The sequence below is a fragment of the Haemaphysalis longicornis genome, unplaced genomic scaffold (genome assembly GCF_048455015.1).
Source record: "Haemaphysalis longicornis isolate Haplotype H1 unplaced genomic scaffold, Haemaphysalis longicornis Haplotype H1 scaffold_8, whole genome shotgun sequence".
In the NCBI taxonomy this organism is placed as follows: Eukaryota; Metazoa; Arthropoda; class Arachnida; order Ixodida; family Ixodidae; genus Haemaphysalis; species Haemaphysalis longicornis.
This window is the reverse complement of record NW_027526445.1, coordinates 120,082,024-120,104,166: the sequence shown is the minus strand read 5'-3', so window position 1 is coordinate 120,104,166 and position 22,143 is coordinate 120,082,024. Positions and strand designations below refer to the sequence as shown.

The 22,143-nt window shown below is 48.5% G+C and overlaps 1 protein-coding gene across 2 annotated transcripts in view; it reads left to right on the top strand.

Moving 5' to 3' along the window:
* The window catches only part of Vps13b (vacuolar protein sorting 13B), a 136,180-nt gene that overhangs the window by 49,560 nt on the left and 64,477 nt on the right, over nt 1–22,143 (top strand). The window contains exons 21-29 of one of the 2 annotated variants that reach the window (XM_077680821.1): nt 1,689–1,888; nt 5,192–5,519; nt 7,509–7,717; nt 8,331–8,596; nt 11,050–11,447; nt 14,050–14,267; nt 14,905–15,045; nt 20,936–21,164; nt 21,839–21,972. In XM_077680821.1, coding sequence (XP_077536947.1) covers nt 1,689–1,888; nt 5,192–5,519; nt 7,509–7,717; nt 8,331–8,596; nt 11,050–11,447; nt 14,050–14,267; nt 14,905–15,045; nt 20,936–21,164; nt 21,839–21,972 — 2,123 coding nt within the window. Of the gene's footprint in view, nt 1–1,688; nt 1,889–5,191; nt 5,520–7,508; nt 7,718–8,330; nt 8,597–11,046; nt 11,448–14,049; nt 14,268–14,904; nt 15,046–20,935; nt 21,165–21,838; nt 21,973–22,143 lie in introns of both variants that reach the window. The other variant, XM_077680820.1, reaches the window with a different exon arrangement.

The window sequence follows — 22,143 nt, the reverse complement described above, 5'->3', positions numbered from 1 at the left end:
TGCGGCCGGTTGCGACAACATAGCGGCGGCTTCGGTCGCGAAGTGGTGCGGGGTGCTCGAGCAACTGCTTCTAACTGATCTTTAAAATGCCTCTCAAAGCACACACGAAGTTTCTTGTGCGGTAAATGAGCTAATCTTGTGGGCGAAAATGGTGGTATCAAACATCATCCGTGCCGCTAGTGAAAGTGCCCATGAATTATCTGCCGGGGTGCTAAGCCTAAACATCCCCGCGGCGGAGCCAGTCGGCTGTCTCGAGCGCTTCGAAACTACCACCATGAGGCGCACGCCTTCCCATTGGCGCTAGTCGTCAGGCTCCTGCCACTGCCACGCGCATCGCACGTCATTTTCTGACCGAGGCACAGGCGGCCGCAGGCACGAAATCGCCGACGTGGGCGTGAAAATATCGCGCGCACAACGCTGATGCGCACGAATCGCGTGCAAAAACGCTCCCGTGTTGAGCTTGGGCACCGCGAGTGAGGAGACGGAAGTCCAGAAAGGACCGCTTGGCGACATGGAGGTTAAAAAAAGCAGAAAAACGTGACAGATTTCTTCACGCGAAAGTAAGAAAAGAAATAAACAAAAACTTTTTTAGTGCTCAATTTTTTGGTTTGTGTCGGTGCATACGAATTTCGGATGATAAGAATATTTTTTGCGGTCCCACGAGATTCGTATCATCGAGATTTTACTGTATGCGCCAATCGCTCAACAACAAGTCCTTTTTAAACTGCAGAAAGGTTTTATTGTTTTTGGTGCAACATTTTAGGTCAGGCTGAGATCGCTAACTCCTCTTCTTTTTTTTTAGATGTGCGTTTCTAGCTGCAGAGTGTCTATAGCTTCATTTTGTCAGAGTCTGTGAGCGTTGAAGTATTTCGACTAATTAAACACGGTTAACTACGCTTTCAACTGAAACCGGCCTATATTGCAATAATCGAAGCAGTTTTTTTATGCACAGCTTGGAACTAATTTTGCAGCTCATTAAATTTTGGTGGCACCAGTGGCAAGGAACTATTTTGAGTGCCCATTTCAAATACCGGAGTTTAATGAGCTGTAAAATTAGTTCCAAGTGATGCATCAAAAAACTGCTTCGATTATTGCATTCACCAGGGTTCATAGTGTTGGAAAATGTAAAGATTACAGCTTTATGACCAACACTGTTTTGTCCTTGTTTGACCAAAAATTACTAATTGTCTCTAATTATCGTGGGAACTAATTGACCAACTAAAAAAAGAATGGCATATTCGAAACCAATGGGAGAAAAGCAGCAAAACGGAGAAGTTGCACAGAGCTTACTTGAAAATTAAAAGAAGTTGTTTTAAGACCAGTGTGCTCCCTTAAGTGCAAAGAACAAGAACGAATGAAATCACCAAGACTTGAACCCATGAAACTGGGAGGGTAGTGCCAGTGAGCACCAAGAGAGGGCGCTAGGTGACGGCACAATCATCATCATCGAGACTGAGATAAGAGGGGAAAAAAGTGGAATGTGAGGTGGATGAGGGTGGGTGCAAAGACAATAAAAGGTCAGTCGGTCGGATGTCTCTGCGTTGGCCGAGTTGCTGAGTATTGAATTATGACAAAACCAAATGCTTGGTTTCGTGTACTAGCAGAAATTGAAAGGAGCACTGGTACTGTGCTCACAGCATGCCACCATTTGCCTTCTTCCTTGATGCCATCGTTCCCTTGTGTGCCAGTGCGGCCGAGCCGACCTCGTCGTGGGAGGTGGGTCCCTACGAGGGGGTGGTGTTCAGCTGCACCGAAAAGCTGAACCGCCAGACCGGCAGGCTGACCGCTGCCTCTGCGTCCCTCGGACAGCACAAGCAGGCCGACTTCCTCAACCTGACCTGGACGCGGGCGCTGTGCGCACACGTCCGTCGGAACATCCACAAGTCACGTGAGTCCCGCACTCGTTGTAATGGCCCCATAAGGCACCGAATCGGCAGACCTTAGCATCACCAAAGGTACCTTCGAAGGTGGATCTCTATACCCAACATGAGAAAGAGAGAGAGAGAATAGTCTTTAATGATACTGGTGAGGTTAGCGTGGCCAAGGCGCCTAGCTTGCTACACCAGATGTATGAAAAAATGAAATCAATGAACAGATGATGATAATGACTGTGATGAAGATGACGCGCTCATTAAGAGAGTCCTGTTTAAAGAGTCTGATCAAGTCCTGTGCTTCGCAGGAAAGACAATAGAGCTTTTGTCGCTCAAGATGCTCGTTTAGAGTTCGACCAAGGGCACGTCACCTATAGAGTTAGTCCTCTAGAAAGCGGAAGACCCAAGGACACTAAAAGGGACGTTCTAGCCGCTCTATACCGCGTACACTCACATAATACGTGGTTCAAGTCCTCGCGCACGTCACAAAGTGTGCAAAAGGGGGAAGCGGCCTGTTTCATCTTGAATCGAAAACAACTTGTGTAAGCGACATTTCGCCGCACGCGGTGAAGAACCGCTTCGTCATGCCTGGAAAGTCTGTTTGGCATCCTAAAGGTCCCGTGCGGGTCTATGGAGTGAAGCGGCGCGTAATGTTGCGGCGTAACAGCCCACATAGATCGCTCAAATCTTCAGGCAGCCTTGGACGCTAGGGCAGAAGCATCTCTTCTGGAGAACTGTATCGGTATCACTCACTGGCCCGAGCAGATCATGCGCTATCGATGCCGCAGTGTCCGCCTTGACGTTCCCAGTTATACCGCAGTGGGAAGGAATCCACTGAAGCTCTACATGATCCTGTGACCCAACGAGGTACATCATGTGGGCCTGTCTGTTAAGCTTTTTTTTTTTCAGTCGCACCGGCCATTATTAGGTATTGCACTGAGTTGTCCACGCAACCTAGGGAATCGAACCAGTGGAGTATGCTCCTCTGCCGAACTACCTACTCACATTGTGCCCGTTGTACAAGCTTTACTTTTGCCCATGTTTTCTGCGTGGTGTACAGTGTCAAGACAGTGCCTGACATGCGGGAGTAACATTTCCCCTGGTTTTGGGGGTGGGCGGCGATGAAAATTATGACAGATGCTTGCTTGTGGTACACCCAAAAAGGCAATGCCAGTTTCCATGCTAATTGTCCTGTTGGTAACTATTGTGAATTCGCTGCCTCATTTGTACCTTGCGTCTGTATGCATGGAGTGCATGTTTGTAAGGGTACACACCCCACCATATTGTTCGTCCTACACATTGTTCATCCTACTCTGGCTCTTAGATTTCTTCAAAAGAGAGAGATCAACCCTCAGTCTCTCTAAAGACAAGTCTTTCTTAGGCTGCCTAACTAGAAAATGTGGATTCTTATGCCTGTCTGTGTTTCGATTCAACATCTTAGCCGAAAAACACTTGAAAGAATGCTTGAATGTGAAGCATGTATAGGCAGGAGTGTTCAAAACAACTGAAACTGCTGCTGTGGCTTGTATACATGTCCACATTATTCGGCACAAAGAAAATGTCAGGCATATGTGAGGCAAAGTACAAGGGCATAACTGAATAATACCAGTGCTCATTAAATTAAGAATACAGTCAGATCCTGCTACAACGAAATTGGCGGGGCGTGCGAAAAATTTCATTGGAGTGGAATTTCGTCGAGGCGAAATCTGCCACAAAACCCCACAGAAGGGCAAGAAAAATAGCCCCGTATATATCCGCATCACTGACCATATAATGCAGTGCTTAGAAAAAGGAGTGACGGGCAGTTACGTCGTGTTTATTTGGATAACAAAGGATGGTTATCTGTTTGGTCCGCATGTAAAGAGCGCGTTACAGGGGGGGAAAAATGCAGTTGCGAAACATATTGTTGTACAACGAGGCATATCTACCGAGCTGATTACTTGCAGATAGCTGCTGGGCAATTGGAAGCCCCGTTCTAGCTTGTGGCAGGAGTGGTGCCCGTTACATTATCCTCTGTCTGGGCCCAGCGGCATCTGACCCTGGCAGGCAAGCCTTGTGCACTTGCATTTATAAAGAACACGCACCCGGAGTAAAGTTAGGATGACGTGGGCTCAAGACTAAACACAAAAACACTTTTTTTGCTTTTGATTTTGAAGAAAGGTAGAAGGAAAACTGTAATGACAGCTGCTCACTACACACACATGGTGGAGCAGCGCCAGCAGAGCACATTCGTGCTATTTCAACTGGATACGGATTGGCTGTAGCTCCGACTTCAAGCGAACCAGGCCTGTGTGTTATGTAAAGACGGTAGTCACATCGTTATTAGCAAACAATGGCGTCCATCATTGAGTTTGTTCTTGTGTATGGGTGGTGGTGTGGGTGTACGGCACACGTTTTAAATGAAACTAAGCGCCCTGAATGTATAAAAAGCCGCAGATGGCTGGTGGGATGTTTATTTTATCATTAATAAATGTTCAAACCCAGCCCCACTGAGGGAAAATTTTGTTGAAGTGGAAACAAGGCAGACAAATGGTTCGTTTCGGTGAGGACTTTGTTGCATTGACTTCAATATCTAGCTGACTGGGAATTGGAAATATTTTGTTGAAGCGGAAATTTCGTTTCAGCGGAGTTCATTGTAGCAGGGTTCAACTGTACATGCTAAATTGGTTTTTATTGTAGCAAAGAAAATACCGTGCTAAAAACGTTGTTGAAGAAAGGTGATATAGAAGCAAACACTAAAACAAAAGATGCCGCCTCAAACGTTTCCAAGCACTGTTGTGATGTCCTTTATTGTCAGTCCGGCGACTGTCAAGAAGTTAAAGTAATGTACAGAGATTTATAGTTTGATTTCAAGAGCCCAGCGCTTTATAGTTGGCGCAGCATAGTCGCTCTCTCCCACTCCCAGTTAGTATAGCACCACACCACTCTCTCTGCACGCTGTCCCACATCTCTCGCAATGCTCCCATGGTATGGATGCCACTGAATGCCGATGGGCTTGATCGCGACACTGATGGGCTGCCTGTGCCCCTTACAGCACAACCGAAACAAAAGGTCCCTGCAGCTTATTCCCTGCAGCAAAATGGCACAATTTAAAAAAAGGAAAGGCGGCTCAGAAGCAGTGTGGACATGGGAAAATTGAGTTGAGTTGAGCTAGCATTTATTGCATGCAACGTGGGAGGAGTGAAAGGAGTGGCAGGGGGAGGAAGGAGAAGTTGTTACATGGCAGGGGCAGCAGCAGACTATTGTCTTTCAGCAGGTTCGCAGCGAAGCAAGCAGATGAGGGGCCACTTTTCGTCCCGTCCCCCTCCCTGCCCTCGCAGGCAAGGACTTTGTTCCCCTGACGGAGGCCGAGCGGCAGGCCCCGAGGCCCCATTTCCTGAGTGAGGTGGACCTGAAGCTGGCCCCCCTGGACGTGGTCCTGCACACGTGCGTGGCCGGCGTGGTGGCCGACATGGCTGTGCCCGTCCAGAGCCTCCTGGAGCTGCTCCTGTGGAACCCCGCTGCCTCCGTGGTCAGCGTGCCCTCCAAGAAGAGCCAGCCGGCCAAGCCGGCCGGCTGGGAGCTCAACAGCCGGGCCCTGCCCCTGGTCTACCTCTCGTCGGGCACCATCCGCATCTTCCTGCCCGTGGACGACGTCGGCTCCGAGAGGTGGGGGAGATCCTCGCTGTTGTTGTGACACTGAGGCTGCTCCTTTAGCCCACACTGGGGACACTCGGTGTGGACTCGGTGCGGCTGTGTCATTGCACGCGACACTACACTAGTGCAGTTGGTGTATATAGCCTTTCTGAGTAGCAGTGGGCCTGCTGTTTCTTGGTGCAGCTAACAAATGGAAGAAGGAACTGTAGAGACCTCAATGAAGTACGTAAAAGCACCAGGCTTTGAAATTCTCGCCACCTGGTAGATGAGATTAGCTGCTACTGCACCCTGAAGAGTTTCATACTGCTAGTATGTGCTAGAAGGAAAGCTGGTGCTAATGTTTATGCGAGTTGCACTTCAACGAGCGCGTCATCATGTACCACAGACAAGCTTTCCATTGCTACTGGCATGGCTGATGATGAATGGGCTTAAAAGTTGCCCGTGGCTGCAAAAAAAACCGTCATGGGGTTGTTAAAAGACTATTTAAAGTTGTTTTATCAGTGTAAAAGTGTACCTCTTGAAACGTTAATTTGTCAGGGGATTCTTTAAAAGCTTCATGTGACGAACTTGTTCCTCTTCTCACAAGGAGTGACAAGAAGCCATGCTTCAAGCCAGGGCAATTAAGAATAGTGCTGTCGGTGGTAATGGTGGCCCCAATGCAGCATGGCTCTTGACTGACAGTTTTCCCTATAGGAACCATGATAATACAATTTTCAAGGGACCACGCAAAAGTGTCGTATGACCGGGATGAGAGTAAATGCCGCCCTAGTAGGCGGTCTCATGCGACAGGTGGGCTAAGAATCTATCACTATATTTAGTGGATTCTTGCGTAATTTGTGAACTCCTAGCTGAAATTCAAAGTTTCTACAAAAAGAAAAAAAAATGCCTGTTTTTGGCCCCCCTCCTCTCTGTGGCGTCTGCACTAGCCCGCCAGCTTATCTTGCGCACGCGAGATATAAGTGGGATAATAAGTGGGATGGCCAATGCGGCCGAGCAAATTGAGAGGGGGAAAGGCGAGAGTGTGAAACTGCCAAGGCTGCAACCTAGCGGTGACAGAAGGGAAAGTGAAACGTGAATGATAGCATGAGGTGGCAAGGGAAGAAAAGGCGGGAAAGAAAGGAATGAAGCTACAACATGGCTTTTAAAGACACTGGAGGTCAGGTGCTAAGAGTGGTAAAGGCTGTGGAGGTTGAAACAATGAACAGGGGGGGGAGAGCATCGTCAAAGGGAGAAACTTGGATCAGGCGGGCAAGGAAAGTGGTAGTTTGGTCATCGCCTTGGGGTATTGCGTGTGTGTGTGTTTTCGCGTTTGTTAACTCGATGGGAGCTTCAAATTGGTGGTCTACTTGCCACCTGGACTTTTATTTCTCACGGTTGGCGCGTTGGAGCTATGCTGCAGTGTGGGGCCGTCGGAGGTTAAACTTTCTCCCGCCAGTACCGGCCTCCTTGCCTGAGTCTGTTCAGCAAGTGGTCTGGTTGGCCACAAACTGTTCACCTTTGCACATCAAACAATAGCAAACGGGGGTTAAGAAATAAAGGTCGATACGAGGCAGTAAAGCAGCATCAAAGGTGGGAAAAATGCCAGTTTATCCCCGCCAGCATCTGTCGTATGAAGCGGACCGCGGGCACCTGAGTGTCGTATAAATGAGTGTTTTTAATGCATAGTTTCTATGATGAGTCTACCAGGACCACGGCGATCTGTCTTAAGAAGTGGGTCATGGTAAAACCGGGGGAAGTATAATGGGGGTTCCAGTGTGGTATGAAAATCTATGCTTGAGGGGGTGTTCATACTTATCACAACCTCTCTAGTAGCACCCACGGGGCTGAGCTATTGTGCACTTGGGAACACATTCCCAGAAGCTGAGCAGAGAGACCCATTTGAGTTGCGTTTGGGGCCATACCAGTCAAAATATAAGCCGAGAATGTTTTTTGTCCACCGCAAGAGTTTCCTCCCGGCCTTATTCCTTCCTCCCTCCCTCCTTGTTTGGTGCGTGCCTGCAGGCGGCCCCCCCTGGGAAGCGGGGACGTGTGCCTGGTGCAGGTGGGGGCAGCCTCCCTGAGCCCCCAGGTGGAGAACCCGCTGTGCCGGCGGCCCCTGCGCGAGGACCTCTACTCGTGGGCGCAGGAGCAGGGCATGCTGAACGCCGTCGGCTCGGACCTCGAGGACCGCCAGTACCAGCTGCGCCTCACCGCCTTCTTCCTCTGCACCCGTGAGTGGGGACCATGGGGCGCCCTCTTCTTTGGTCTTGAGGTGAAAGACCTGGGGGGGATGTGAGGGCACTTTGTGTGTTGTTAGCCGAAAGAACCCTACGTCATTCATGGCTACGTGAAAATATAAGAGGATTGACGGTTCTTTGATAAGAGAAGCGGTCTTTCTTATGCACTGCTTGGAGCTAATTTTACAGCTGATTAAACTTTGGTGGCACCAGTGGCAAGGAACCATTTTGAGTGTCCATTTTAACACCAAAATTTAAGGAGCTGTAAAATTAGAGCGATGCAGCAAAAAACTGCTTCTCTTCTTGCATTCACCATGGCTCATAATGAAGTATTGGAAAATATAGAGACTGCAGTTTTACCACTACCACTGCCTTGTCTGTTGTTCCTCCAAAAATGTCTAGTTATCTCTAATTATCTTGGGAACTAATTGACCTACTGAAAGAATAATGGCATACTTGGAATCAGTGGGGAAACAACAGCAAGACTGACAAGTTTCACAGGGTTTACTTAAAAATTAAAAGAGGTCGTTTTAAGAGCCACGTCCCCCTATAACCCTATGCACTTTATGGCAACCTCGGTCCCTTACACTTCTCTCGCCTTCCCCAGTGAGCTGGAGCGACCTGGTCGGTCACCAGAACGGCGGCAGCAGGGAAGAGGCCGGCGCCCAGGGCTCCAATGGCAGCCAGCCCGTGACCACCCTGATGGGGGAGAACCCGGCATTCGAGTGGAACCGGCAGCCGCCCGGCTCCCACGTCCTGGGCCGGGCCTCCAAGGCTCCCGTGCCCCTGCACTTTGTCACCTCCTGCTGTGACCTGCACGTGGCCCTCGCCCCGGCCATGGTCTTCGTGGAGGGCACGGCCGACGGCACCCAGGTGAGCGCCCAGCGTCTCACAGCACAGCCGTCACGCGACACCACCCGCGGGACTTCCATTCATTTTTAGATGCGACACTGAGAGCATCTCTTGTCGGCGGCCCTGTCCTTCCTGCGTGCGTCCGTTGTTGTTGTCCGCGTGCATCCGTTGTTGTTGTCCGCAGCCACTCTCCCCCTCTCCTCTCCGATAGCAAACACTCTCTCGCGAGAAGCATTAAATTGGATTGGATTGGATTGGCTTGATTTGACTTGGATTGGATTAAAGTGGATTGTGTTGCATCATAGCTGCGTCATGAAACTCTCTCTCTCTCTCCGCGGTCTCCTCTCCTTCGGGCGCGCTGTGCATATAACCAGTGTGCCGCTCTCCGGCAGCCTTTCGGTCGACAGTTGCTCTTTGCTTGCGCTTGAACCCCCCTCAGCGTCGCATCACACCGGGGTTCCCGCGAGGGGGGTGGGTGTCATTTTTTTGTAACACTGATTGCTGCTACCACTGGTTTTCTAACACTGATTTCTAGCACTGATTGCTGATTTTTTGTAACACTGACTTTCTAACACTTTTTTTTTTTAACACTGATTTTTCTAACACTGACTTTTCTAACTCTGATTTCTAACATATTTCTAGCATTGATTAGCCAGCAGGGCACTGAAGCCCTCTGGAAGCCTTCTGAAGCCTTCTTGTTGGTGCACATGCATTATGTTTACTGTGCCACAAAATTTTGTGTCAAAGCCAGAGTCAGGGATAGAAATAGTTTGGGTAATCAGTATCTGAACTACATACAGCTTCGCTCTGAAAAAAAAGCACTTTGGCAGGTCTCCCACACACTGACATGAAGCTCCTACCAGACTCGGTAGTGGTTGGCATGGAGTAGCACTATGTCGCCAGCATAGCCAATTGGAAATAACTGTTGGCGTTTTGCTCAGGCTACCTCGGTTCATCTGAATTGGTACAGGCTATATTATTAAGGCTGCCAGAGAAGGTTACATGTCACTGTGAGGGTGCGCTTACTTTACCCCACTACATTTCTCTTTGCTAAAACTGTCGTGGATACCTTTGCGAGTGGTATACATTGGAACCTCTGACAAAAAATCAAAGGGGTACGCTGGGAGAATCGGCAAAGATGACATGATATGGAGAATGAACAGTGTACAAACCACTCAAGTTTTCTATTGGCTAAGGGGGAACAGGGTGAGAAATAGGGGAACTCTTAAGAGCTCAGTGGAGGGATAGGATCAGGGCGTAAAGAGGGGATTAGGGTGAAACAGAACAGGAGGGGGTCGAAGTCTCCTCATTAGATTATGATGATGGTGGTGTAATGATGATGATGATGATTGTGGTGATGTGACGTCAGGAGGCGGACTCTTAGCCTTCAACCCAGCGTCCGGGCTAATTGCGACTCATGCGGCATATTCTCCCCTGGTGAGCCTGGGGAAACATTACTGCGTTGTTGTTGCCCGAACAACGCCACCGCCATGTTGGCCTTGAAGGCGTTATAATTGCCATGGCAACAATGCGAGCGCGCGCAGCTTGCGTGGGGGAGAGGTAACGCTCTCCCCTCTCATGCCGGTTGGATTCCTTCCCCCCTCCTCGTGTCCCCCCCATTCCCACCCGGCAACCGCCGTCACCACCCCGCTGCCTCCAACGGGCAAGCCTCGCCGGCCTCGCTCCACCGGCACGAAGCCACGCCGCTTGAGCAGTAACGACGCCAGCTCGAATATCACTTGAACACTTTATTCGCGTTACGTGCGCGAACGCGACGTGCGGCGAGAAACACCAATGACCAATACAACACAGACAAGGTTGTTTGTCTTCAAGCACAGCACACGCACGACACAAGTCCTATCCTTCAGCTCAGCTTCACGTACGGCATACGAACGACGTTCTCACGTTTTGCTAACAGCACTCAGAGTCTTCGCGTTACGATTCATCCTGGTGTTCTTGGCGTCCCTTTTGTAGCACCGTAATGTCCGACGGAGCACATACGAGAAATCGCCCACTACATGAAACGCGCGTCGGCCTCGCTGCTCGCCTTGCGGAAGCAGCAACTGCGGTGACCGTTATCGCGCATGCGCGCCCCCCGCGCGCCGGAGAGAAGTGGAAAGAAAAAAAAAAAATGAGAGGAGGAGTGTTTCCCCAGCGCCACTGCCTCTAGGCGTGCAATAATAGAACCGAAACTATAAAAAGTAGCATTGGCCTGGTGACGTGCACAACTGCGAGGGTGGCATGGCGCAGACGACGACAGAAGCAGGGAGTGCCGAGAGAGGGCGCTACGTGATGGCACCATCATCATCGTCGGGACTGGGAGAAGAGAGGAAGGAGTAAAGTGTGAGGGGTTAGGGTTGAGTGTTGGGAATAAAGGAGTCGGGTCGGTGTGGTTGTTCGGAGCAATGTGTGTGTGTGATTTAGGCTTAGTGCGTGACACAACACACATCCCCACCCGCCCACTGCTGCAGCAGGAGGTGCTGGTGTGCGGCCACTCTGTGGAGGCCAGCATCCCACGGGACCTGCACTGCCACCTGAGCCTGGACCAGGTGGCCCTGGTGCACCGCATCTTCTCCCAGTACCTGGGCATCGTCGGCCGGCTGGCGGCCGCCACCACCCCCGCGGGCAGGCACGCCTTCCCCGCGCTGCGCCACACGCCGGACTTCCGCGACAGCGGCCTGGGCAGCGAGCTCTCCGAGGCTGTCGACTCCTCGGTGCAGGCGCCCGGCGGCTCGGGCACAGCGCTGAGTTTCGTGCCCTTCGACCTCCTGCTGACCGCCTCGACCGTCTCACTGACCCTGGGCCAGGTCGAGGCGGACGGGAGGAAACGGGCACGGTCGCCGCCGAGCTGCAGCGACGACGAAGACGTTGGGTGAGCCCTTTGAGCGAAGACATTCGGATTCGGACTGGCTGATGGCTTTGACTGAAAGGGATCCTTCCAATGCTGGTTTTTATCATAGTCAGCGTGTTGGGACTCTGCAACTGACCACAATTAAAGTCAAAGAGCCGCGTTATAAACAAAAAAACATTCTAACCAGAGCCACAAAGCCACATCATGAACAGATAGACCAAGAGGTACATCACAAACAAAAAAGCCACATAGAGAGATGGATAGACCAAGAGGTACATCACAAACAAAAAAGCCACATAGAGAGATGAAGGAAGTAACATTATTTCCACAAAGAACCCCTAGTTTGTAGCCCCCGATATAGTCATAAAGGGAACTTACGCATAAAGGGAACTCAAAAGCAGCTAGAATATTTTTTTCTAGGCTTTACATTTCTCAGGACATGTCAAAAACTTAATTAAGCACTTTCTATGTTCTCCCTTTAGCATGGAACGCACTTGTGCTAGGTCATTGTAGAGCGCAGCACTTTGCTGCCCGCTACTGTAGTTTGACGGCTGTGTTGTCCCCGTTACTGAGCGAACAAAGGGAGAACCGAAGACACAAAGAAAAGGGAGGAGGAAAGTGTGTCAAGAGTGTGAGGGGGAGGGCGGTGTGCCAAATGGTGTGAAACACTCCTCGGCGGCAACACGTGGCGAAAATGTGAGTGGGAGGTAGTGAGACCATGTGGGCTGCGGCAACACGCTGCAAGATGGCACCATAGCAGTGCGTGCCGTCGTGTGGTCAGTGAGGACATGTTCACTTCCTGAAACGCAGTTCGCATTGCTGTAATTCCCTCAGGAGGTTCAAACACCATTTGTCACAACATGCTCACAACGGCAGAGTAGTGCGCACCGCCGTGTGTTCGCTGATCGCGCGATCACTCCCTGAGACGCAGCAGTCATGCGCCTTGACTGAGAAGACTGCAGTTTGCGCTGCGCACACACTTCGCATTTGGGAGTATACTGAATTTTCACGCGTATAACCCATACCAAAAATGTGAAAATTTCAAGGGGGACGTAGAGGTGCGGATTGTATGCGAGGTATTTCCTCTGGTGCAGCTTCACCGCAATGCGCATTGGGCCGTGATGCCCCTACAGCAGTAATAGCGACTAAGCTACTGTTGTCCCACTGACAGTGCTTATTTTGCACACACAGCTGAACAATATAGCAACTGAAAAGATGTACACAGCAAGTCATCTAGTTACGCATTCAGCTAGGTAGGTTCTTTTGCATAAACAAATGTGTAATGTTGCTTGAGTACCGTATTTTCCGGTGTATAGGTCGCGGTTTTTTTCTGAAATTTTCGTTGGTGCGTCTTATCGACCGGTGCGACTTATGTATGGAAGAATTCCGGTTCGCGGCGGCCGCGCGTGGGCAGCGCACGTTAGGAGACACAGCTCTATGGTCAAAATGAATCCGAAGCCCAACGCTACTGTGTTTCTCATAGCCCATATGTCACTTCAGGACATTAAATCACAGAATTAGCAGTTTATTCCAGTCAAAAACAATGATAATAGCCTGCGACAACCGCGCGCCACTTTCTGCCATGCGCAGTAACTACAGTTCAGAATAAATTCAAAGTAATATGAAACTGGGTAGCAAAAATAAAATTCAGCTTATAAATTATTACAGAGAGTTACTCTGAAGGAGGTAAACGTGCTGCTAATTTTAAAATGACAGCTTGCTGATAAGTTTCGATTTTCAGGCCGCTTCCGGTCGCGTCAATTCCGCCCGCCATGACACCTTTATTGCGCTGATTTACGACAGCACGCAAGAGACGCGCAACGTTTGGAGAGGTGGCCAAATGGGTCTCTGACTCTTGGGACTCCATTTCTACAAAAGCAGTTGTAGCCGGGTTCATAAAGGCCGGAATGATCCCTTCCGCGAGTGGTGACGATGTTGGCGAAGAAGATATCAGTGAGTCGGAGGGTGATAGCGATGTGCTGGTGGAACTCCCACTTGAATTTGCTGAATTGTTTGTTAGCGAGTCGGAGGAAGAAGACTTCGATGGTTTTGCCTAACGCCGTTTGTAAGTACATGCCATCTGTGTGTATCAATAAACCATTTTTGAGAACTTTGTTCTGTCAAGACTTTGGACGGGAGATGCACGTGTCTAGCCCTCCTCACCGGGCGATGCGTTGATAGGCGGCGGCCGCCGCAACCATGTACTTTCGCCGCTCTTTCTAACGATCTGATTCACTGTGAGTTTACCTAAGTGCGTCTTATACACCGGTGCGTCTTATACACCGGTGCGACTTATATATGTTTTTTTTCGGAAAAACTGTCATTTTGAGGGGGGTGTGACTTATACAAAGGTGCGACTTATAGACCGGAAAATACGGTAGTAGATTGGTTTATCCTTTTGTGTATATAATATGCGGACATTACGCGGGGATATATTTTGTTTTATTCGTCGGTGGAAAGTGGCGGTGTGGGTGTATGCAGGGGTGGGTTATATGTGTGAAAATTGTGTGGAATGTGTGTAATGGTGGTAATTGCCAGCCACTTTTAGTTGTTGGGAACTATTTTAAAGCTCTGTTTTGTCTTCGCCTCCTCCGCATCTGGCCTGCCTTGTCTTTCCCGGCAGATATGATGCCTCCGAGGACTCGGACAGCCGGACGGGTGACGAGGGGGCGGCCACTTCCCACCCCGCTGTGCGAGGGGGTGGCAAGGTGGTGCCGCTGGCACGCCTGGTTGTGCTGCAGCCACACACCTTCCTTTCGTGCTCTTCGACAGAGCAGCGGGCCGAACTGTCGTGCTTCGACGTTCAGGTTGGCGGTGTGCCAACTGGGTTCCGGGCCGCCGGTGAGTATGCGTGGTATTACGCTGCTCTCTATTGGACAGCGTCTTTCTAGACCTCTGGGTTCGGTGCTTAGTGGAAGTCAATCTTTAAATGTGGAATAGATGCGGAGAAGCTCAGCCACTTTGCTGATGTTGCCGGGACTAGAGTGAGCACACCAAGAGACCGCACGTATGCCATTTTAGTTTTGCGACTCTGGTCATCCTCAGCTGTTTCGGCCGGCTTACATTTTAGCTTGGCCAGCTTACCTTTGAGGAATTTCTTTTTCATCCTCTGGCCTTCTGAATTTTCGCAGTCGGCTTATAATCGGGGCCAGCCTAGATTCAATTAAATGAGGTAAATATGATGATAATGATGGTGGTGATAATGATGATGATTGTCCATTGTTTGCGATGTCTGTATTATTGTTTTACCCCCCCCTTATGTAATACCCCGGGCCCTTAAGGGACCAATAAATGGTGGTGGTGATTATGATGATGATGATGATGCATTGCAACTATGCATGTGTATATTGATGGTGAACTAGTGATAGGCAGACAGGCACAGAACTGCCTCGCCTCGTATGCGTCGTTATCAGCCCAATCGTGAGGAACTTGCAAGGCTCCAAGTGCCGCATGGACGCACCTGGTGGGTTGCCCGCAGGCCGCTGCCTGTCCGAGCTGGCGAGTCCCGGCACCTTTGTGGAGCCCTGGCTGGAGACGAGGCCGGGCGAGCCCCACCCCAAGACCGGGATCCCGCCCTCCCTGTTCACGCTGTCCCTCCATGGCTTCCTCTTGCCCCAGGGTGAGCTCTGCCGCGTGGCACCGCTGCACATTGGAGAAGACCCCTGTGCAAGGGCTAGCGCTGCTGGAATCTTGCCGTCACTGCATTCATGTGGTGACTTTGGGTACATTTTCTTAAGAAACAGGGAAGTTGCGATAATGGCACATTGAAAAACCATTTTAGCTCTCGAGAATTTGGGTCTTAAAGTGTGACCTGTGTTTGAATTGCTCCTTTTTTGAACATGTTCTTTGCTGCACCTCTAATGGTGGCTGTACAGCTAACATATTTTTTGTGCCACGAGGAAAGAAGTTTATTGGTAGTCTTCTTAGTTGTATTGCTTCACCTTTGGTGAGTTATGGATGAGGAGGTGGATATTTTCTTCGGGTTGATTTATAGTGCTCCAAGATCTCTCTGCCGCACTATGGGGACGTCACCCACCTTGGATGATCAACGCTAGAGCACTGAAGATCATCCATTACTCCTTTTTTTTTTGTTGGGCACAATAAATGTTTATTCTTTCTCTCTCATTCCTGAGGATGAAGTTGCAGGCTTGATCTTCTGCTAGGACAAAGCGTTGAAAGGGTTGACGTAGAAAATGTGTGCTTTTTTTTCTTTCCATTTGCCCCTGCTCTTTACTTTTTTGGATGAACCTAAACCATTCTTCTACACTTAAAGGAGTACTGACACAAAATTTCAAAGCTGGGATAACTATGTAAAATGCTTCCTTTGTATATGGAGGTATCTCCCAGCAAGTTTCAACAGTAACCGTTCAGTAAAACATATTGTAGATACATTTTAATCCCTGCACTCACGAGAAAGCTCAGAATGGAAACCCTTTCGCAATCAACATCAGCCTAGCTGCGGTTGGCGCACGCTGTTCTACCATGTGCAGAGGTCGGCAAACTCACTCATGAGTCCACTCACTCAGACTCATTTGGACTCAAACTCACGCGTGAGTTTGAGTTTGAGTGAGCGCGAGGCTAGTGTGGTATGGTGAGTTTGAGCTTGAGTGAGTTTGAGCCGAGTGATCACGACTGAGTTTGAGTCCGATTGAGTTTCAGTCCATTTTGAGTTCTGAGTACATTTTGAGTTTGATTCCATTTTGAGTTCTGAGTACATTTTGAGTTTGAGTCCATTTTGAGTTCTGAGTACATTTTGAGTTTGAGTCCATTTTGAGTTCTGAGTACATTTTGAGTTTGAGTCCATTTTGAGTTCTGAGTACAATTTGAGTTTGAGTCCATTTTGAGTTCTGAGTACATTTTGAGTTTGAGTCCATTTTGAGTTCTGAGTACACTTTGAGTTTGAGTCCATTTTGAGTTCTGAGTACATTTTGAGTTTGAGTCCATTTTGAGTTTGAGTTCATTTTGAGTTCTGAGTACAATTTGAGTTTGAGCTCATTTTGAGTTCTGAGTACATTTTGAGTTTGAGTCCATTTTGAGTTTGAGTCCATTTGAGTTCTGAGTACATTTTGAGTTTGAGTCCATTTTGAGTTCTGAGTACATTTTGAGTTTGAGCACATTTTGAGTTTGATTACATATTAAGTTTTGAGTACCTTTTGAGTTCTGAGTAAGTAGGAGTTTTAAGTTCATTTGGAGTTTGAGTACATATGAGTAGCCTAGCAGGCAGCTATGGTTGGCTGTTAAGTTTCATGCGTCACTGTGGGCTCGGAATTCAAGTTACCTGCGGGTATGGCACCAATCGCGATCTGCATGATCGGTTGGGAGGGAGGTGGTGTCTGATTTTTTTTAGTTTCTTGTTGAATTTTTATGGCCATAAGCACTTGCTGTATACCTAATATTCGCGGCTGGGCGCGTGAGTGATAATTGACTGGTGAGGTCATAAAAAAGGGTTGTCTTAACTTTTCCTCCTGACGGATCCACTAAGAGCGTGGGAAAGGGTGGTGGGAAAGCACACGGCAGCGCTGGCGTGCTGGTTGTTCGCCTGCTACTGTTAACGGCTTGATATACTAGGGGTCACAAAGGAAGAGGTGAGAGCCGGGGGGAAATGGGGGCAGGGGCTGTCCTTTCTACTGTTTCAAATGAATTAGCTGAATTGACTGGGCAGCGCCCCTTAAGACAGAATAATGACCACATTAGATTGGGTGAAAAGTGAAACTGATGAGGCTAAGGCGTGTAAGGTATCAAATGAAAGGTCCGGATTAACGGAATCATGCGGGGTAAATAAAAAAAAATGCTTCCCGATTGTAGTCATCAGGCAGTCATAATGAGTCATAGATTGGGTTAAAATTCAAAATGACGCTGCGAGGGCATGTGGGGAATCAAATTCAAGGTCTCGATGTGGGGAATCATTCGGGACGAACATGAGATATGGATATATCATGACTTAGTCATGGTAAATCAAAGATTCGGTTAAAATTCAGGTTCATGACGCTAGGGCGTATCAAATTAAAGGTCTCGATGAGGGTAATCACGTGCTTCCTGATTATTATCATGACATAGTCAAAATGGGTCATAAATTAGGTTAAAATTCACAATGATGCCACTGGGTGTCCGGGGTATCAAATTGAAGGTTCCGATAAGGAAAATCACGTGGGACAAAGATGTGGTAGGGCTATATCATGAGATAGTCATGGTTAGTCATTGATTGGTTTAACGTTCAAATTGATTCCGCTAGGATGTGATGGGTATCAAATCAATGGTCTTGATGAGCCGAATCACGTGGGAGAAATACAAAAATGCTTCCTGGTTATAACCATTAGATTGTCATGGCGAGTCTTATATTGGGGTAAAATTCGAAGTGACCCCGCTAGGGAGTGTAGGGTATCAAATTTACGGTCTTGAAGAGGGGAATCACGTGGTACAAATAAAAAAAGGCTTCGTAGTTCGAATCATGAGATGGTCATTATGAGTCATAGATGGGGTTAAATTCAAGGTGAGGCCGCTGAAGCATGTGGGGCGTCAAATTGAAGGTTCCAGTTAGGGGAATCATGTCGGACACCTAAATAATGCGTCCTGGTTACAGTCATGAGTCATGGTTAGTTTGACTGGTATGAATTCCATATGACCCTGCTAGGGTGTGTGGGGTATCAAATTAAAGGTCTCGTCGAGGGGGTCACGTGGGACAAATATGAAAATGCTTTCTGGTTATAATTATGAGGATATCGCAAAAAGTATATAGCAAAAGGTACACACTCACACTCACACTCTCACTCACACTCTCACTCTCACTCACACTCTCACTCTCACTCACACTCTCACTCTCACTCACACTCTCACTCACACTCACACTCTCACTCTCACTTACACTCACACTCTCACTCTCACTCACACTCTCACTCTCACTCTCACTCACATTCTCACTCTCACTCACACTCACACACTCACACTCTCACTCTCACTCACACTCTCACTCACACTCTCACTCACTCTCACTCACACTCTCACTCTCACTATCACACTCTCTCACTCACACTCTCACTCTCACTATCACACTCTCTCACTCACACTCTCACTCACACTCACACTCTCACTCTCACTCACACTCTCACTCACACTCACACTCACTCCCACTCCCACTCTCACTCCCACTACCACTCCCACTCTCACTCTCACTCACTCACACTCTCACTCTCACTCAGTCACACTCACACTCTCACTCTCACTCTCACTCACACTCACACTCTCACTCTCACTCTCACACTCTCAATCTCACACTCTCAAACTCTCACTCTCACTCTCTGACTGTCTCAATCTCTGTGAGGCCATGTGAGTTCTGAATTCATTTTGAGTTCTCAGCCCATTTTGAGTTCTGAGTTCATTTTGAGTTTTGAGTACATTTTGAGTTTTGAGTCCATTTTGAGTTTGAGTACATTTTGAGTTTTGTGTCCATTTTGAGTTTTGAGTTCATTTTGAGTTTGAGTACATTTTGAGTTTTGAGTCCATTTTGAGTTTGAGTTCACTTTGAGTTTGAGTACATTTTGAGTTTTGAGTCCATTTTGAGTTTTGAGTTCATTTTGAGTTTGAGTACATTTTGAGTTTGAGTACACTTTGAGTTTGAGTACATTTTGAGTTTTGAGTACATTTTGAGTTTTGAGTCCAAATTGAGTTTGAGTACATTTTGAGTTTGAGTACATTTTGAGTTTTGATTACATTTTGAGTTTGAGTACATTTTGAGTTTTGAGTCCGAGTGAGTTCTGAGTTTTGAGCTCAATGTGAGTTTGAGTTTGAGTGAGCGCAGATGTGCTGCTCAGCATTGAGTCTGAGTTTGAGTGAGTGGTGATTCGAAAAAAAAAATTGTGAGTGAGTTTGAGTGAGCCGCGCCAACTTTGCCGAGGTATGACCATGTGTATCACGTAAAGGGTTTTGGGACTGACGTCAGGCTGCCAGGGCCCGTGGAGATGGTGAAGACCATGGCCAATCTGGACGAGTGCGCTCACGCATCCACACCGGCAGTGATGCAACAACAACAGTGACGTCCCGAGCGCCCTCTTGTTATAGCAGCCACCCTGGCCTTCGTTTTGTCGAAAGTGAAAGCGACACGAGTAAATGAGTCTGCAAATAATTATTTACACTGCAACTAACCGTCCAGTGTGGCATTCTATGACTGGTGGGCCCATAACAGCGTACCCATAACAGTGAAAAAAACTAACACGCAAATTTTGTGTCAGGGTTCTTTTAAAGGAGCCATGAAGAGAAAATGCAAGTTGGTTTTATTCGAAAGATTTCGTGTTTTATAGTGCCCCCAGCGCTTGTCCGGATACAAACGGTGCTTTATTCACTGAGAAATTAAACCATTTAGGTTAAAATTTTGATTTTCCCGCTCAATCGTGCGTTTTCGTCGTCCCAAATGACATCACAGGAACGGACCGCTCTGCAGCCTAGAGTACCTTCATTCACGCATCCGCCGTACAGGGTAGAGACACGTATACGCTGGCGCCGCCATTTTCGGTTGCTCGCTCGCCGCCGAAGCAAGTCATTGTGTCAAAACCGCGCTAAAATTATCGCCGCAACGCGGTTTACTGAAGAAGTTTGAATCATATTGTCTGTTTCGCGTTGCTAGGTCTCGTGGGAAACGAAAAGAATAACGCGTTGAGCCCGTTGGCCCAATTGCGGCGGCACGGGACCGTTCAAAGGTTGTCTCCACCCTGTACAGCGGTGTTGGTTTGTTCCCGCGTTTCTTTACGTTCCGTAACCTAGATGGCGCCACCATACCGTGGCAAGCGTTTGGTTTGTTTTTGCCCGCATTTAAACGTGGCTTGTTTTTGTTCTGGGAGAAAATATTCGTTCCCTGAAACAGCGCTCGCTCGACAAATGGGGTCACGTAAGACACCGTTGCTTGCGTCAATCGGCCAGTGTCATCTGAGACAACCCCAAGCCCCGCATGCTGTGCGCAGTACGAACAGCAGAACGCATCAGTACTTCTATGTTTACATGTGCTCTCGTAACTTCCACTGTTTGTCCCATCATTCTTATTGCTTTGTAAAGAATGTGCCCTAAATTTAAGCGCAAATCGCTCGTTCGTCTAGTTTGTAAGCTCTACCTAATTTGCGTCTGCTTCTGCCAGCCTCCGCCAATCGCAGAGCTTAGCTCATGTGACATCATAGGTTCTGTTGCGGGAAATGAGCTGGTGGGTCGCATGACCATTCCCGTTTTTCCTAATTATGTAGCTTATTTGAGCGAAGTTTACGTTAAAAGTGGTGTCAGTATGATTCTAACGAGACAATCTTTTGAATGAACCAAACTTGTGTTTTCTCTTCATGGCTCCTTTAAGGTTGAAAAAAGTTCACTAGGTGTGTCATCAGTGTTCAAGAATCGACAGCATTCATGTTGACTCACTTTTGCGTTGCTGCGTAAAACCTATACAGTTCCCTAAGAGGAGCAAGAGACAACAGTTGTTGTCTGGTCTCTTGAGCACCGAATTCGATCCCGGCACTCTCTGTGCGCACATGCAGTGACCCTGTGCGTGAAGGTTGGGCGTCCGCTGCGGGTGAACCTGAGTGCGGCCAAGGTGGACCAGGCGCTGCAGTTTGCTGAGCTGGCATCCAACCAGTGGGACCAGATCCAGGGCTCGGCCCCCCCGCTGCACCCCCTCCGAGAACAAGCGCCCCCCGAGGCAACAACCACCTCGCAGATGGATCTCACCGAGTCCGCAACTGCCGGGCCTTCTTCAGACGAGTGGAGGTCAGCGGCATTGTTGCTTTCTGGTACTTCAAAACAGACATGCATTCGGGAAGTGCATTGCCTCCAGAGCTGTGGGGCACAGCTGACGTTTTACTTCCTTTTTTTTTTAAATCATAGCCAGGGTTGCACAAAGGAGGCGAACAAAAGTACTGGGCACTGAGGGAGCAGGGACTACTTTTCCATTGATTTTATTTGTTTAGTATATTTTTGCTTGTGCATGCGCATGGTACAAGTAATCTAGGACTAACCCGTGGCCAACAGACAGTTGATGTGAGTCGGGGGGTGGGGGGGGGGGAGACTTATAATGTCGAAGTAATGAGCTCATAATGAGTTTAAGTTGTTGGTCACACGTTTGTGTGTGCATTTAGTGCATTTCTATAATTTTTGTGGGGGACGCCTTGGGCATTGGGACGCCTTGGGCATTGGGACGCCAGTGGCATTGAAGGTATTTGAGACCAGTGCTGTATGAGAAGGGGCATGAAATGTTAAACTTATTGTGAAAATCTAAAGTGCAACGTTTTTACCAACAATCTTACCTAGCTGTGGTTCTCAACTGATGAGTAGTTTCTTCTATATAAAAGGCCAGGAAAGGCAGGATGTGTGTGTGTGTGTTCTTTTTTTTTTTTTTCTATAATCTGAGCCGTAATGAAATCCAGAGTCGGATTGCGGTGCAGGCTCTCAACGAAGCTGGACATGGAGCAGCTGGTGCTGTCACTCGACTTCCCAGTGCAACATCACCAGGGCTTCAAGATGGTGCTGGCCCTGGAAAGCCACGCCTCTGAGTTGGAAGTGCTCTGCTCCTCTAGCGGTTAGTTCTCCCTCTCCATATCTCCCTCTCCATATCTCTCCCTCTATATCTGCCTCCCCGTCTTTCTATATCTTTATTTCCATATATGGCCTTCCATCCTCCTCTCTCTCTCTTTTTCTTTCTAGTGGAACACAGTAAACAGACCCCTTGTGGTGTGGTTGTTCTTTCTTG